At 38.3% G+C, this 16,903-nt stretch overlaps 1 protein-coding gene across 1 annotated transcript in view; it reads left to right on the plus strand.

Moving 5' to 3' along the window:
• Positions 1–16,903, plus strand: part of slc49a4 (solute carrier family 49 member 4) — a 64,913-nt gene that overhangs the window by 14,851 nt on the left and 33,159 nt on the right. Inside the window, exons 3-4 of the mRNA XM_055214879.2 lie at positions 5,422–5,690; positions 7,121–7,250. Of these exons, the coding sequence (XP_055070854.1) occupies positions 5,422–5,690; positions 7,121–7,250 (399 nt within the window). The remainder of the gene's footprint in view (positions 1–5,421; positions 5,691–7,120; positions 7,251–16,903) is intronic.

The following is a 16,903-nucleotide window of genomic DNA, read 5'->3' on the forward strand; positions in this document are numbered from 1 at the left end:
GAACATAATTTCATGTCATTATTGGCTTTGATTTAAATTTCGACAACATGTTTGATATTCCATCTGCTCCATTTTTTATTTTGGCACTGTATCGTAGCTTTAGTTTTTTTGTTAGTACCAACCTGTTTTGTTCATGTATTTGGTTACTTTTTAGTTGAAATTGGATAAGGAGCCATTCCTGAAGAATATAAAATTTGTATTCTGTTGTCTGAGCAGTTTCTTTAAAGAAGAACATCTTTTCTTAAATTGTCTGTGCCATATCATTGCTAGATCATCTTGAGCTAAATTACCAATACTCCTCTAACCTAACATTTCTATATGCTCATTTATCCTTTTTAATCTCTCACTACCTTCCAATTTTAAGATCTTTTAAAGAAAAATTGTATCGATCCCACATCTACAAATTTCTATCTATAATTGGTAGTCACCAAGTGGTGTAGTCTGTCCTGGGTTGTGCTGTGTTAAAATTAAGCAATGTGATACAAGCTTTTTTTGTGCTTTATATTCATTATTTTTATAAATCTTATTTATTTGTAAGAACACATTGGAGTCTGTGCTAAAGGAATTGAATGTAAAGTAGTCACGACTAAAAGGATTGCAGGCACTTTGCTGAGCTCTGTGCCTGCCAACACCCTTTGTCCAACTATATTAACAGTGTAGCACTGCCTCTCGAATCTTATTGCTTAATTTAAATAAGCTAGAAGAATTAATCCGAAATGAAGTTCATTGTCCTATGCCATGAATTATTCGATAATAACTGTAGTCATTGCCTTGCACGAGATTAAACGTCAATTTTGCATTGTTTGCAAGAGTAATTGACAAACGCCTCTCAGTCAAAGTGATCGGTTCAAGGTGTGGGTTTTGGAGTCACACGCGATACAATTATCAGCTACGTGAATTGTATTACAATGCTGTCTGCAGTCAGTGTAAATGTAGACTGCTTGTATGTATTCAGAAAAAAAAATCCCATAGTGCATTTCAGCATAGGACAGATGGGACAGGCTTAATCATGAATCTAGTGTCTCAGGAGCTATAGTCTGGTTGGGTAACATGCTGTAGCAATGCATGAACAGCACACCGCAAATCAGATGTCAACATACCAGAACAACAGCGAACGATGGAATAGCCAAGAGAGCTAGTCTCACAAGATTTGGCTGGGCATGGAGGACAGCATCACATTCATGGATCAATGACTTGTAGTTCAAACTAAAACTCTGTATAAAGTATGTGTAGTATCCTATGTACTTGCATTTTAGTCTAAGTTCTGTTCAGTTATGCAAGTTTTGATCATGGCTAGCCTCTGAATCTGATCTCTTACAGAAGTTCTTCACAAAAATTGTATTATCCGAGCTTTTAGCTTTTTAGCTTAAATGAAGGTAGGATGAAACTTTTTTTTGGGGTCTGTTCTTTCATTTGATACATTTTATGTTTATTTAAAGAGGACAATTTTTCTGGAAGGCATTAAACTAAAACTGGATGGCAACTTAAAAAAAAAACCCCGCTGAATTGGAAAGAGTTAAGCATGCTTCCAAGCATATTTGGTCATCACTTCCAGAGTTGCACAATATTAATGTTAATGTCTAAATTAGATGAATTTTGATTTATGAAAATAAACACAACAGTCTTTTAGTGTGTCTTTGCTGCGTCTATATGTTGCTTGGGAACTGCGCTCTGTTGCAGCCACACTTGATTCTGAGGAACTACTTTGTTTGGCGAAAGAGTAATATTTGTACTAATATAATTACAACTTATTTGTGTTTTATTTGATAAAATCCTGCTAAGCATATGAAGTAACGTTTTATAAAAGCAGTGGGCCCCGCGAAGCAGTGGTGTTGCATTTCATTTTATAACAGCTTCGCGTCGTGCCTAACAATGCCCCTTAGCTGTTATGAAATGCACTTGTAACCCACTGCTTCTTGGGGCTTATTGTTTTATTTGAGCTGCTTTAATTTAAAAAAATTTAACATATTTAACATAATTTTTTAAAACATATTTCATAGACATTGTCTTAAGATGCACACCTTTAATGTTTTTCGTAAGGTATGTTTGTAAAAACTTCTTAAATGACCTAATATTAATAAAGCCTAGTCCTGGATTAACCTCTACCCTGTCCGGGAAAACCGGAAAACCCCCATATGTTTTACATATAAATATCAGAAAAAGATCATTTATATTAAAAATATTTCAATCAGACAGTTACTTTTTTTTATAAAATGTTACTATTTAAATGTTACTTAAAATTGAAACCCCTTGTTTTACCCCAATGTTTGATTGACAGGCAATTAGGCAGTCCTTCTGTGTTATTCCTGATGTGTATTGACGCCTAAGCAAATGCACTTTTTAGCTAGTACGCCATCAAATTTTCTCTCTCCACTGAGTGCATTGCTACTTACAGCTCTTCAGGCACTTTTTGACAAGTCCAGAATTGACATTTTTGCCAACACAAGTATAGAGCACAAAATAGGATTGTTCAATTCTTGACAATTGCAAACTAGAAAGAAGCTTGCTCTCTCTGACACAAGAAACCTCTTGATCTTTTTGACAGCGATTACCGTCAAGCGAAAAAGATCATTTCGGTCTGGTTTTGTGCGTTTGTGATGTAGAAAATGAAAACGTGTTTCTGTCTCGCTCTATCTGTGCCAGTCTTCAGGATCTATTCTAGAGACAAGCACTGCAGCGTTTACTCAGACGGTTAGGCTATTCGATCCTTCCCGCTGGGACAGTCTTTTTTCTCTCACAGATAAAGCTCTTTTGTTTCCTCTGCAATCTAAACCTCACCTCAGATAGACTTATGTAGAAAAACTGCATATATTTTTAGGTAAGTTTTTCCCTGGGATTTTGTGTCTTTTGTAAGGCAAGTATTGCTATAACATACTGTACGTTTTGAATTTTAACTTTTGGATATGAACAGATCTGTAAGCTGTAGTCTAAAACTTTTTTAATTTTTAATTTCTAGACATTGGTTGAAAGGAATGATGCTTCAATATGGCTTTTTAAGGAGACATACAGTAAAAGTTCCTTAGACTTAAATTAAAGACGGGACCCAAACCATACCAGAACCAGAATATCAAAGATACTTTGGGTGGACTCTTTAACTAGATGGCTGCCCAGAAGCCCTTGCAACCATACCTCAACATGCTGAAACTCCTTAGCTCCCCTAACATTTTCTTCAGAAAATGAGTAGAGTTCAGATAACCTCTAAGTGTGTCTGACATGTTTTCTTGTAAATTAAATTATTTTATCAAGCCCTTATATTTAGGTTCAGTAATTTCACTTTAACTCTTTCCCTGCCAGCGGTTTAAAAAAAAGTTGCCAGCCAGTGCAAGCATTTTTCATTATTTTTACAAAAGTTTAATGCCTTCCAGTAAATGTTCTTCTTGAAATATATAAACATACAATATATGAAATATAATGAAAGAACAGACCCTCTGCTTTCAAACAAAAATAAACGTTTCATCCTACCTTCATTAGTTCTCTTTTTATCACTTCTAAATATGGGTAGGTTTCTTCCAAGAACACCCACTTTTGAGCAAAATCCTAAGATTATTCAATTTTTGTGAAGAACTTTTGATGGAGATCAGATTCAGAGCTATCCTCAAATTTGCCCTAGGACGATACTTCCGGGTTTTATAAGTTGCAGAAGAGCGCCACTTGGTGGATAGTAGCGGTATTGTGGAAAGCTGGAAATACTTGTCATTGGCAGGGAAGCGTTTTCTCTTAATTCACGAGTTAACTCGTCAATGGCGGGGAAAGAGTTAATTGCAATGAAAAGGTTATTAGTGAGTAAATGAAGGGCCTTATTTTCACAAAGATCACTTTAGTCTTTTTAAAGTGCTTGCCAGTTTGTTTATATCTACTTCTTTGGACAAGACATAGTAAACGATTGCAAAATCATTAAAGATGAAACTAGAAACATTGCAATTGATGAAAGTCAGAATTCAAAAGATAAAAATGAAGAAACTGAACCATTCACTAGGCTGAGCTGTTATGCATTTGGCTGCCACATTCGGGTTGTATTCATGTCCAAGTACTAGAGGTCTTCACGGGTCCACATAAATGTACCCGGACCAGAATCACTTTATACCCAAACCCGACTTGCATAAATATATTTTTTTTATGAAAGACCCAACCCGAGTCAAACCCGTGAAAATTAGACCCGAGTCCGACCCGAGCCATTGGCTTTTTTTAACCCGAATGTAAACGGCACGGACCGACGTGTGTACAGTCTGCAGCCCTGCATGCAACAGTCATACAGAAACCCCGCTGGCCTCGCAACCGATTTGGCGAGCTGCCCCATTTGTTTTACTTTGTTATCTGAAAACGACACCCAGGTAACCGCTAAAATGTATACATTTAAAATTGACTGACATCTGTCTCAACGAAAATTAACCTACCGCCACCCACACAATGTTGCAAGCGCTCTTGACAAACAGATGAGAGGTTTGAAAAGGACATTGACGCACACATGCAAGAGAGTTCGGGTTTTCGGGTACGTTTGGCAAAAAACACATTAATTTTAAATTACCCGAGACCCGATGCCGCTAATATTATACCCGACCTGTGTCCGAGGCACGCGTGAAACTTTTAGACCCAAGCCCGATCTGATCTTGTGTTGGACCTCGGGTTTTCGGATCTAAGTGGACCCGTGAAGACCAAGTACTCACAAGGGAAGCAAGTTTAAATGTGATCCATAGTCGTTTCACGTTCGTCTTCCGTGCACTTTGAGGAGTTTGGTGTTTAACAGATTTTGCCAACAAATAGTTTTGGGGTTTTTTGGCCATTTTTGCCTTTTTTATTTGATGGACAGTAATTAAGGAGATGACAGGAAAGTATAGGGCGAAGAGAGGGGTATGGGATTGGCAAAGGAGCTCAAGCTGGGATTCGAACTCGGGTCGCCAGAAGTGCGTCTGCACCGTGTCGGAGCACCGTCCACTACACCAGTGGTTCCCAAACTTTTTCAGCGTGCAGCCCCCCTTGTGTACGGTGCATTCCTTCCTACGGTGCAACTGTTCTAAAACATTTTAATAAAAAAAAAAAACATTAAATTACACAAAAAGTAGTGCTTTTGGTTAGTAGCCTTATTTTTTTTAGGTTTAATTACACAGAATTCATGATAAATTAATGTATTTCATAAAATGTCATAAAACTGGTGCCCCCCTGGCACCATCTCGCGGCCCCCAGTTTGAAAACTACTGCACTACACCATCAGCTCCGACAAACAAATTTTTTAAGCACATTTAAAGCAAATGTATTTAATGAACATATATTACGTGTTGAGAGTATTTGGTTATTATTATTTTCTCATTTTTGACAGAGGTGGCGTTTAGCTGCTTTTGCGTCTGATGTTTTCATGTATAAAAGTGTGTTTCAATATATACTTTTTAAAAATCCTTTAAATCAATTTTTTTTTTAAATCTTCAGGTTAATACATGGAGGACAACTTCTGAATGGTTTAGCTGGTCCTACCGTTATGGGTGCCGGTCCTCTCCTATCTACCACTTGGTTTGCTCCAGATCAAAGGGCCACAGCCACCGCTATTGCTTCACTGGTCGGCTATTTGGGATCAGCCTGCGCCTTTCTGTTCGGTCCACTGGCCGTCCCTGCACCCAATGATACCCATATATTCAGCGGCACCATCCATGTGACCCACAACCACATTGGAGACAGGATACAGTTTGTTCTTTACACAGGTACGCATCTATTTGCCGAGAATCCACACACACCATTCATTCTCAATCTCAATCAATACTAAATTATTTTTTTACTTTTACCCAACAACAGAAAAGCAATCACTCGAAAGCAATCCACGCTGCCACTCCAAATACCACAATCAAATGTCTTAACGTCTTTTGCATTCACCTCTCAATAGGGATTGGCTCGCGTTGTTCTGCTTAACTGATTCAGAAAATTAAAACATTTAGGAAGAGGGAGAAGTCTGACTCTGGCCCAATAATAGATTGATATGCTGACTGTGTTTAAGTTGAAAGACGCTGCCATACTTTCTCTCAGGCTGGAATGGTATAGAATTGCCGGTGGCTTAGAGGTCAATGAGAAATTTAGTGCAACATTGAGCATCAAGATTCAGCCACATGCACCAGATTTCCAAAAGCTCCTTGAAGAAAAACTTTCAAGGCGCAACGATCTGCCCAGCCTAATGAAACCATTAGAGGGGGCGGAGCCTAGGGATGGGAGGCCTAATGGTATACACACTCCAAAATCTGTCAACCGCTAGACATTTACTGTCTGCCGCACTGCTTTACTTTCAGTGAGCATGATTATTGTGTTATTTACACTTGAGAGCAGAAAAATGACATTGCCAATTAAAAGTTTCAACATACTACTCATACATTTTAGAAACTGATGTAACACAACTAGTATTGGAGTATTGCAATTATGTTGTTTTTAGCAAAAATAACTTAATATTGATAAGCATGGTGGTGTGATACAAAATGATTCATATCCTGATAAAAGATAATGTGTAGACCCTTAGCCAGGACGTTGTAATAAACCTTTGCTATGTGACAAAAATGGACAGATTTATAGAAATGATATAGCTTCGAAATTAACCAGCCAAAATGTGAGTCGTGTCCAAGGGAACAGCACTTATTTTATCATGTGGACAGAGTCCAATAGAGGACAAATGGAGATTTAGGAACTAGACCTGAAGATTCTGCTGGCTTTGTGAGAGTGTCTGGCTTTCAGATATATTGTGTGCCAAAAGGTTTTTTTTCGTCCCTTGCTACAGCAATACTATCTTGCTTGGTTGCACCGCCACAAATTCAAGGACTGGATGGGTCCGGAGCTTTGCGTAGACTTCGGTTAATGAGCTGATCAGTTGTTTCATTGTGCGCTTCCTCCCTCTACAGGGTTGTAATAAATCTGCTAGACTCATGTTTAACTTTAGATTAATGTGAGCCATCTAATCACCGCTAATGATGGCGGTTTGAATACTTCTCTTTCTCTCTCTCATTGATTTGAATTTAGTATCTAAAAATTGCACCGAGATGCCGGACACGCTAAGCTCTTTTTCTAATTAACAGAGATAGATTTTAGTCGGAATCCTTACATGAGATACGATGCATCAGTAGATGATGAATGTTGTGCGTTTGTGACCTTTCAGAGTTCGGCATGATTGCAGCAATTTTCGTGGCCATCCTGTTTTACTTCCCATCCAGACCTCCCATCCCTCCCAGCGTGGCAGCGGCCAGTCAGCGCCTCAGCTACAGAAGCAGCATCTGCAGGCTTCTGAGGTACTATTAACTCTCTCTTTATTAACTGTGCCAACTATTTCTTAAAACAGATCCAAATTTATCCAAAGTCAACACTTTTTTAATGATTGATTGGATGTGCATACGAATTTTTTTCTTATGTTGTGAAAAGCATTTTTATTTTTTGAGTAATAAGAGTTGTTTACAGTTTCTGTTTGTTTACAACTTTTTTTCTATGCTCTCAAATCAATATTTCACTTATCTCTCATATAATACAGTCACACGTGGGTTGATCCTTCACGCCCTCTTTTTTGTTATGTCAAGACAACATTGATTGATGTTTTAAAGGTTTTTTTTTCTTCAAAAACTGAAATAAACATAATTCAGTTTTTGTAATTGTAATTTTGTAATCAAAATTGTAATAAATGAGGGGCTACTTTTACTTTTTTCATGATAGTGTAAATTGCAAATATTGAGACAAATAATTATGCAAAATGGCTTAAGGTGATGTAATTTTCATTTTCATGTCTTTTGAGAATTGAAAATACTTTACAACATTACCCTTTAAGGTTGTTCTGAACCTAAATGAGTTTCTTTCTTCTGTTGAACACACAAAAAAAGATTGTATACAATACTGTGCAAAAGTCTTATGTGGCGTTCACACCAGCCGCGGAAGAGGTGGCAAGCGCGAGTGATTTACATGTTAAAGTCAATGAAAAGACATGAATAGGCATCCTGCGACGCAGTATGTGCGAAGGGCTTGCAATGTGCGGAAGGCGCGCAAATTGATCGTTGCAGCGGTATATGCGCAAGTTGAAAAATCTGAACTTTGGCGGAAAATTGCGCCACGTTAACTAGTGATGCACCGATGTATCGGCCGCTGATATTTATCGGACGTTTTTTGATGAATTTGAAACCATCGGCATATCGGCAATAGCACGAGAAAGGACGATACCGATTGTTTATTAAAGGGGACATTCCATGAAAATCAGACTTTTTCCATGTTTAAGTGCTATAATCGGGTCCCCAGTGCTTCTACCAACCCAGAAAACATGAAAAATAGCAACCCTGTAACTTTGTTTTGGTAAGGCTCTCTCTGCAAGCATGTGAATAAATACGTCATGCGAATTTCGCTCCCCCCATGACGTATTAACTCTTTCACCGCCATTGACGAGATATCTCGTCAATTAAGAGAAAACGCTTCCCCGCCAATGACGAGATTTTCCGTCTTTCCGCAATACCGCTATTAAAGATCGCCCTGAATGGGATCTCTATGAAAAGTCCGTCACAAAAATGGAATTATCTCTGCTTTTTGCTCAAAATGTGGTGTTTTTGCAGAAACCTACCACTTAAAGGAATAGTCTACTCATTTTCAATATTAAAATATGTTATTACCTTAACTAAGAACTGTTGAATCATCCCTCTGTCATCTGTGTGTGTGCACGTAAGCGCTGAAGCGCGCTGTGACGCTACGATAGCATTTAGCTTAGCCCCATTCATTCAATGGTACCATTTAGAGATAAAGTTAGAAGTGACCAAACACATCAACGTTTTTCCTATTTAAGACGAGTAGTTATACGAGCAAGTTTGGTGGTACAAAATAAAACATAGCGCTTTTCTAAGCGGATTTAAAAGAGTAACTATATTTTATGGCGTAATAGCACTTTTGGGAGTACTTTGACTCGGCGCAGTAACACCCTCCCTCTCCCATTATGAGAGTGAGAAGGGGAGCAGACTTTTCAGGCGAGTCGAAGTACTCCCAAAAGTGCTATTACGCCATAAAATATAGTTCCTCTTTTAAATCCGCTTAGAAAAGCGCTACGTTTTATTTTGTACCACCAAACTTGCTCGTATAACTACTCGTCTTAAATAGGAAAAACGTTGATGTGTTTGGTCACTTCTAACTTTATCTCTAAATGGTACCATTGAATGAATGGGGCTAAGCTAAATGCTATCGTAGCGTCGCAGCGCGCTCCAGCGCCCAGGTGCACACACACAGATGACAGAGGGACGACCCAACAGCTCCCAGTCAAGGCAACAACATATTTCAATATTCAAAATGAGTAGACTATTCCTTTAAGGTAGGATGAAACGTTTTTGTTTGTTTGAAAGCAGAGGGTCTGTTCTTTCATTTGGTATATTGTATGTTTATATATTTAAAGAAGAACATTTTCTGGAAGGCATTAAACTTTGGTGAAAATCATGAAAAACGCTGGCGCTGGCTGGCAACTTTTTAAAAAAAAAAAACGCTGGTGGTGAAAGAGTTAAAGGGCTCTTATTATAATGATACCGCCCCTTCAACTGCGCTATCCAGTCATGAAAGGCCTCACGAGTGCGAGAGTCAGAGAGAAAGAATGACTGACAGCACGACGCGTTTGTATTCCCTCAAACACAAACAGGAGCCTACAATCTTATAACTTGTAGTTTTAATAATCTTTCTAAAGATTGAATTAACGTTCTAAAGAATTAATCTTACCTTAGTGCAACAGAGGGAGCAAGTGAGTGAGTGAGAGAGAGCGAGTGAGTGAGCGAACGAGAGAGAGAGAGAGAGAGAGAGAGAGAGAGAGAGAGCAACGCGACGGTTCGCTTTCAAGTATGTTGTTTAATATGTTTCTCTGAAGTTTATGAATGAACATGAGGATTAATGCACTGCATGAGACAGAGTGAGAGAACAATGCGTATTCACTATCATACACAATAAGCATAAATATGTTGTTTAATGTTTCTCTGAAGTTTCAAATGAATACGAGGAGTTACATGACAGAGAGTGAGAGACTGACAGAAACATGAATGTGTTCAATATGTGTACACAATAAACTTAAACATGTCATTTGATCTGTTTCTCTAAAGTTTAAGCATTAAACGTGTTGTTTTATTACAGATCATTTAAATGTGCTTGTGTGGTTTGGTCAAAAAGTAAACTTCTGAGTGTTTGTGGACGTGTATTTTATTGTAACATGCTGAAAATCATAACTTCTTTCGTGAGAAAATCTCCCTGATGCTCTGTCTTGACTACAGCGCGAGCGCTTGAGACTCCGCCCACCTGAGCAGCTCATTTGGATTTAAAGGGATACACATAAAAACAGTGCATTTTTGCTCAGACCCATAAAGTGCCACAATAAATTACCTATATGGTATTTTGAGCTAAAACTTCACATAATGTACTCTGGGGACATCAAAGATTTATTTAATATCTTAAAAACGTCTTGTGGAATGTCCCCTTTAATTAACTGCATAAAGAAATCCATTATTTGTAAAAAATGAGTTAATGTTGTTAATAAAATAAATGCTGAATAGCAAAAACCACCTTTGAAGGTTGTCATGCTCTCTTCTTATATTTGTTTTAGCTTAATTTGTGCCTTTCTTATTATGTTGGTCAGTTGAATGTTAATTAGATCCAATCCATGTTCAGTAAAAATAATTTGATGCAGAAATTACTAACCTATAGACCAACTGTATAGTATTGTATACAAGTGTTTAATATCGGTATCGGCATCGGCCAGAAGTTGTCTGTTTAAATCTGTATCGGCCTAAAAAAATCCTATCGGTGCATCCCTAACGTTAACCAATTAGGAGCTTGTTCTAGTAGTAACGTGATTAAAGGAAGATAGCGGGGTCACAGAAGCCCATGATGCGAATTTTCGCGTGAATGTCTCGAATGACTAGAATTTCACGTGCAAATGAAGCGAGTAAACTTCAAATGTTCAAGCATCCAACCACGCATGAATATCTTGTTTTTCCGCCTCTTCCACATCTGGCACAGTAACGCCGCATTCACACGGGGCGCCAGCGCCAACGCCTCCCATTCACTTTTAATGGGTGAAGTCATGCGCTGCCGAACTGAATTGTGGATCCGTCGGCGCCGCATCAGTGCCGTTGCTCGCGGCAGTAGTTGAACATTTCTCAACTTTTCAAGCGGCAACGCGTGTGTCAGCCAATCAGATCGCCTTATGCAAATTACCTAGACAGAGCCAGCCAATTACGTTTATGGAAGAATGCAGCATGTGTAGTGGCCACTGTGATTGGCTGTTGGCCACGCTTCAGACAAGCCTTCCGTTAAGCGTTAATGCTTATGCCCCGTGTGAATGCGCGTAAGGCCACCATTACCAGCTTTGTTGTTTTAGCAAAGTTTAAATGTCCATCCATATTTACTTACTTTTCACTCTTTTTTTAAGATACAAGCAGAAAATACAGGAAATATGTACATAAAATTAAAAACAAAACAATTTTCAAAACTAAATGTCTTCTTCAGGCATCAGTCAGTATTGGCACGAAACACATCTTGAGCTTTTTTGAGGAGACTGAAATCCTGGTTAGAATTAGAAATTAGGATTTAATTTAATTAGGGTTAAGAGATCCTGCAGTTGCCTGCTATTGCTCAAGTAGAAGAGGAGTTTACCCTAAATACTTGACACTTCAGTAACTTTTACACAGTTTTTAATACTACATACATATATTTTCTCTATTTTCTGGTTGTATTCTAATAAAGAGACTGAAAAATATCTATGATCACAATTGCAAAAACAAATCTAATGGTAGCATGGTGGCCTAAGACTTTTGCACAGTACTGTATATACAGTATATAAATAATTTTAAATAAATATATATGTGTGTATATATAGCTAGTATGTAACAAGAGGACAGGAAAGTATAGGGTGGAGAGAGCTATGGTGTATGGCATCAGCAAAGGACCTCGAGCTCGAATTCGAGCTCAGGTTGCGGAAAGTGCATCTGCGCATTGTGTCAGAGATGCATTTTGATAAATGATGTTAAGGACACAGTTGACTGTACCCACTGACAATGCCAATGGGTACTGTCAACTGTGTGGTTATTCCCTTTAAAATACTACTGTAGTGATGATAAATATGTTTCCTTTTTGGCATTCACCATCAACTTTGTTTTGTGTTCGTCTCTAAATGGACACAAAAATTGACTTATGTTACCTCAGGGCTTTTGGTAAATTCACACACTGTCTCTGATATCTCTATGGTCTCTAAAGTTTTACTGTTGTTATACAAAAGAGAATCTTAATGAACTGGGTCTTGTCAGTTTGCCACTCGCCATATGCTGTTGTTGTCATTTAATGCACATCAAAGATAATATAATGCACATTTGTCCCTGTTGATTAATTATTAAGCCTTACAACTGCGCATGCTGTCCATCCGTAACATATAGAATATTTTGATCTAGACATGCAGTTAATTCCCACCAAGTCCACTCTTGATGCAGGCTCACTCACAGAGCTTTGGGGCATTTGCCGATGTATTCGCACATCAGAGGCAGACAGTCCTGTTTGAATGCCTTTTTGCATCAGCTCTACAGTAATTGGCTGAAATCTGTGGGCTGGAATGGACTTTTGAGCATCCACTGTTGTACAGAGACTAAAACTGCCAACAGTTCAACCCCTCTGAGACGCACCAGAACTTTCCCAGCTACTCTCAGTTGCATGAACTTGCAAAAGTCCAAGAACAAAAATGAATGGATACCCTCACGAGCTGGACAGTGTCGCCCCATTTAGAGTATCATGCTGTCTGGAGCCCACCGATAGGCAGCATTCCAATAGCCATCTCACATGTTATCCGAATGAATCCGGAGTGGAGCTTTGTAAAGCGGTTACTGGGAAAGTTCAGTGGATACGATTTGTGGTTCTTTGATCTCATGTATGTTATATAAAATCAAAAATCATGATACATTTTTGTTTAACAATTTATAATCAGTCACACGTACACAAATTCACAGACTCTTGGTGACCTCCACTATTTTATCAGCATTGTTGCCATAGTAATCAAATACTAGGTAGAGGTTCAGTTCAGGCACAAATATAAGGTTCTCGGCAGAATCAAGCAGAAAACAAACCATGCTAAAACAAGTTCAAATATATAATTATCATTATGCATTGGATAGCTAAGTGTCCTGTGGTGACCCTCAAGTTGAAACTTAAAAGTTTCATGCATCTTGTTTCTCTTACTGCCTTATTTTAGAAAGGTTTGTTTGTGCCTGTTTCTCCCACAGTTGCCGAGAACATCAATATTTCATCCTGCCTTTACTGGTACCATTATTTAGTGTTTGATTACCATGGTAACAGTAATGGTGAAACAGTATTAGTATTGATAGACTGTGATAAAAACAACGTCTGGCAAAATCTTCATCCTTACTGTAGGTCCCAATAGGCCATGCCAAGAACAAATGGTACTTAGCTGATAATGCTGCTAGTTCTCCCAAATCTTTCAAAAGATAGAAAAAACCTCTTTCTCATATCCTGTAATCTAAATAAGCTCTTGGTGGGGAATAAAGGTGCGTAGATATCGATTTCCCCCACTGCGAGGTAATGAAACGGGTACATTTGGGAGAAAGGATCCTCAATCAACAGTTTTTTTTTTCTTTCTTTAAAGCCTCCAGAACACAATAAAATGAAAGCATGGCTTGGGCTTCTCTGCACCATTCAGAGCTTCATACCTGGAGTACAGATAATAACTAATAGTGTCAATTAGAAAAAACTTGGTTACAGATGGCATTTTCCATGAATAGACTATAAAACAAGAATTAAAACTTATTGGGGTGGTTTCCAGGCAAGGGATTATCTTAAACCAGGACTAGGCCTTAGTTTAATTAGGAAATATAACTAATTTTAACACACATGCCTTACTAAAAACATTACTGGCATGCATTTTAAGGCGAAACAAAGGGCACTGATGTATTTTATGATATGTCAGTGCAGTTTGGACAGCTCTTACATTTATTTTAGTCTAGGACTAGTCTAATCCCTGTCCGGGAAAACGCCCCATTGTGTTTAAAAAACACATGATCAGTAAAAAGATGTGCTTAACCTTTAGGCATCAGCTTCAGATAAAGTCAATATTACAAAAGCTGTCTTTTTTAATATTTATTTTACATTTGATGTGGCAATTTTGCATACCTGTTTGATCTGACAAAATATAGTTCAAAACCCTTGTTTGGCTGTTTTTTGGCTAGATATTACATTTAATTGTATAGAGTTGATTAATCGTACATCTATAATAGAGTGCCGCAGGGATGGTGTATTTTTGTAGGCCAATCCAGAAGTTAATTGGACACTGGTTCCCTCGACAAAAGCCCATTCATTTTTTCCATAGACTTTTGGATTATTGCAAAAATAAGCTCTGTGTTTAAAGAAATTTTATCACACTTACACGTTTTGTCCAACAAGATAATCTTCACAGATAAACACAACTTTTAGGATTTTTAAGTCTAAATGCGTATACAAGAAATTTAAAGCCAACCTTAGGCTACAAGTGAATTACACCAGCTGTCTTTCGAGATTAACGTCATCTCCACCAAGCTTTTGACAACTTTTTTATACTTTATTATAGGGATGCACCGATACCACTTTTTTGGAATACTTGCATTTCAGTACTCGCCGATACCGATACAGAGTATTTAATAAAAAAAACATTTAAATTTACAGGTAACAGTTTTAGTCATATAATTTAACAAAAAAACAAGGGACTAGTTTGGAATTAAGAACGTTTATTTAAAATGAAAAGCATGTTGTATGCAACATATAACAGAATAAATAATTATAAAAAAATTAAACAGTGACAGTGCAACTCAAGTATTTTTTTCAGTTTATTGTAAACTCTGCCGCTGTGGACAACACAAGGGGCATTAATAAACATCTTGGCTATTTAGCGCCTTCTCCCTGCTCTGACCGGCAGCCGGGGCCTGGGGGCGGGCATCCGGCGCCTGTGATTAACCCCTTACACGCCACACAAACATAGACATTTGTCAGACTGTGGTATCGGGGGACTTTTAACGAATATGAGTACTTTAGAAAATGTGGTATCCAGGCCGATACCAGTATCGGTACATCCCTACTTTATTAAACACATTTAAAGACATGTTCCCTTGTAAGGGAATACCCATTTTGCAATGTCCCCAACAAAGTCTGTAGTCCCATGTAGGCAACCATAGACTGTAAAAAAAGATGAACGTAGTGTCTGTAACTGCACCCATAGGTTTCTAAAGATAGTTTTTGAAGCCAATAGTAGGCGGTGCCTGCCGTTGTCATCTTGGCCGCACGTCAATGCGTATCACTCGCGGATAGATATCCAAAAATGGGTAAAGATGAGGTGGCTGGTTGCTGAAACCACGCCCGCCTAGCTTGACTCTAGTACTCTTCACTTAGCGGTGGCTGTTTAACCATCACTCAAGTGGCCACACCCTTAATTATGCAGAACTTTAAGGCTTAATGCAATTTAAACGGACGAGTTACAAAAAATTCACCCCCTCACAGTTGTCATGAAGGGCAAAATTAGCTACACAGACTTAAACTATTTTTGTTCCTGGCTGTAAACATATTTTTCTGCTCTAAAGATGGGCATTTTAACATAGAGGGCAATGGGAATTGACTCCCTTTTGGAGCCAGCCTCAAGTGGCCAGCCAATGAATTGCAGTTTAAATCTCTTCCGTATTGGCTTCACCAAAAAGATCGGAAGGTTGCCCCTTGGTAGCAACTTGTTAGCAACTGCCATTTTTAAGACACTTTAAAGCAGTGTTCTTCAACCCTGGTCCTGGAGGACCCCCTTCCAGAAAGTTTTAGATGTAGCCTTATTTAAAACACCTGAACCAACTCATCAGCCTCCTTCCAGAATGGCTCCCTAACAAGCTGATAATTTAAAACATGTGTAGATTAAGGAGACATCTAAAACATTCTGGAAGGGGGTCCTCCAGGACCAGGGTTGAAGAACACTGCTTTAAAGCTTTAAAAAGTCATGATTGAGGCTTTTTCTTGTGTGTTTTGTCATGGAAATAAAATTTGAAAATATTATGGGCTGATGCTAACCAAATATCTTATTTAAGGAGTTTAACCAAAACCCCATTCAAAAAGCCCATTGACTTCGGGATGATGGAACCATAAGTGCTAAAATGCTAGCTATAGTCCTAGTTTTGCATACAAAAATACGTCATCCCCATGCGGCACTCAATTTCATATAAATTTCTGTTAATAGTAGTTAACTGTTTTCACAACAGAAAAACATGGAATTTGTCCCTTTTAAGTTTTAAAAGAAAATTCACACAACTCCAAAGTGTCCCAACTTGGTAAGTGACGGGTGAATAAAACGCACAAATAAGAAAAAAAGCAACAAATAAATTCCACAACACTTCACCTCAAAAAGATAAACAAAGCGTCTTTGGAGAGCCCTTTGCAATGAGTTTCAGGTGCTCTGTTGTTTTACGGGGGGAATGTTTTCACTCAGGGAAAATCGGGAGGCACTGTGTGGAACACTTGAGGAAAATAGATGGAGAAGTGGGTGAATGATTGTAATTGGGTTGGGAGTCATTGAAGGTCTGCTGAAAGGCTCACATAAAGACCGATTCCACAGAGAACAGAATTTCGACCTGTTTCATGCTCAACCACAGCAATCCTGCGACTGCATAGATGCTCATAAAAATGCTAATGCATAAAGAAGAAACATCTGACATAGCAGGGGCTCAAGGCAGGATTACCACAAAATTGAAAGTACACTAAACCGTGCTATGTGTTTGTATTAACTGGTGTATCTTCAGAGCTTTTCTTTGTTGTTGCATCGCTGTTCGCTTCAGGAAAGGATTTGTTAGCAGAAAATGAGCAAATCACATTGATAATGCTATTATAGTGTAAAGTATTTTCACTGTGCCTTACAGACCTACTATAAATTACATGGACTCAGTGCTGA

Source organism: Misgurnus anguillicaudatus, chromosome 17 (genome assembly GCF_027580225.2).
Source record: "Misgurnus anguillicaudatus chromosome 17, ASM2758022v2, whole genome shotgun sequence".
In the NCBI taxonomy this organism is placed as follows: domain Eukaryota; kingdom Metazoa; phylum Chordata; class Actinopteri; order Cypriniformes; family Cobitidae; genus Misgurnus; species Misgurnus anguillicaudatus.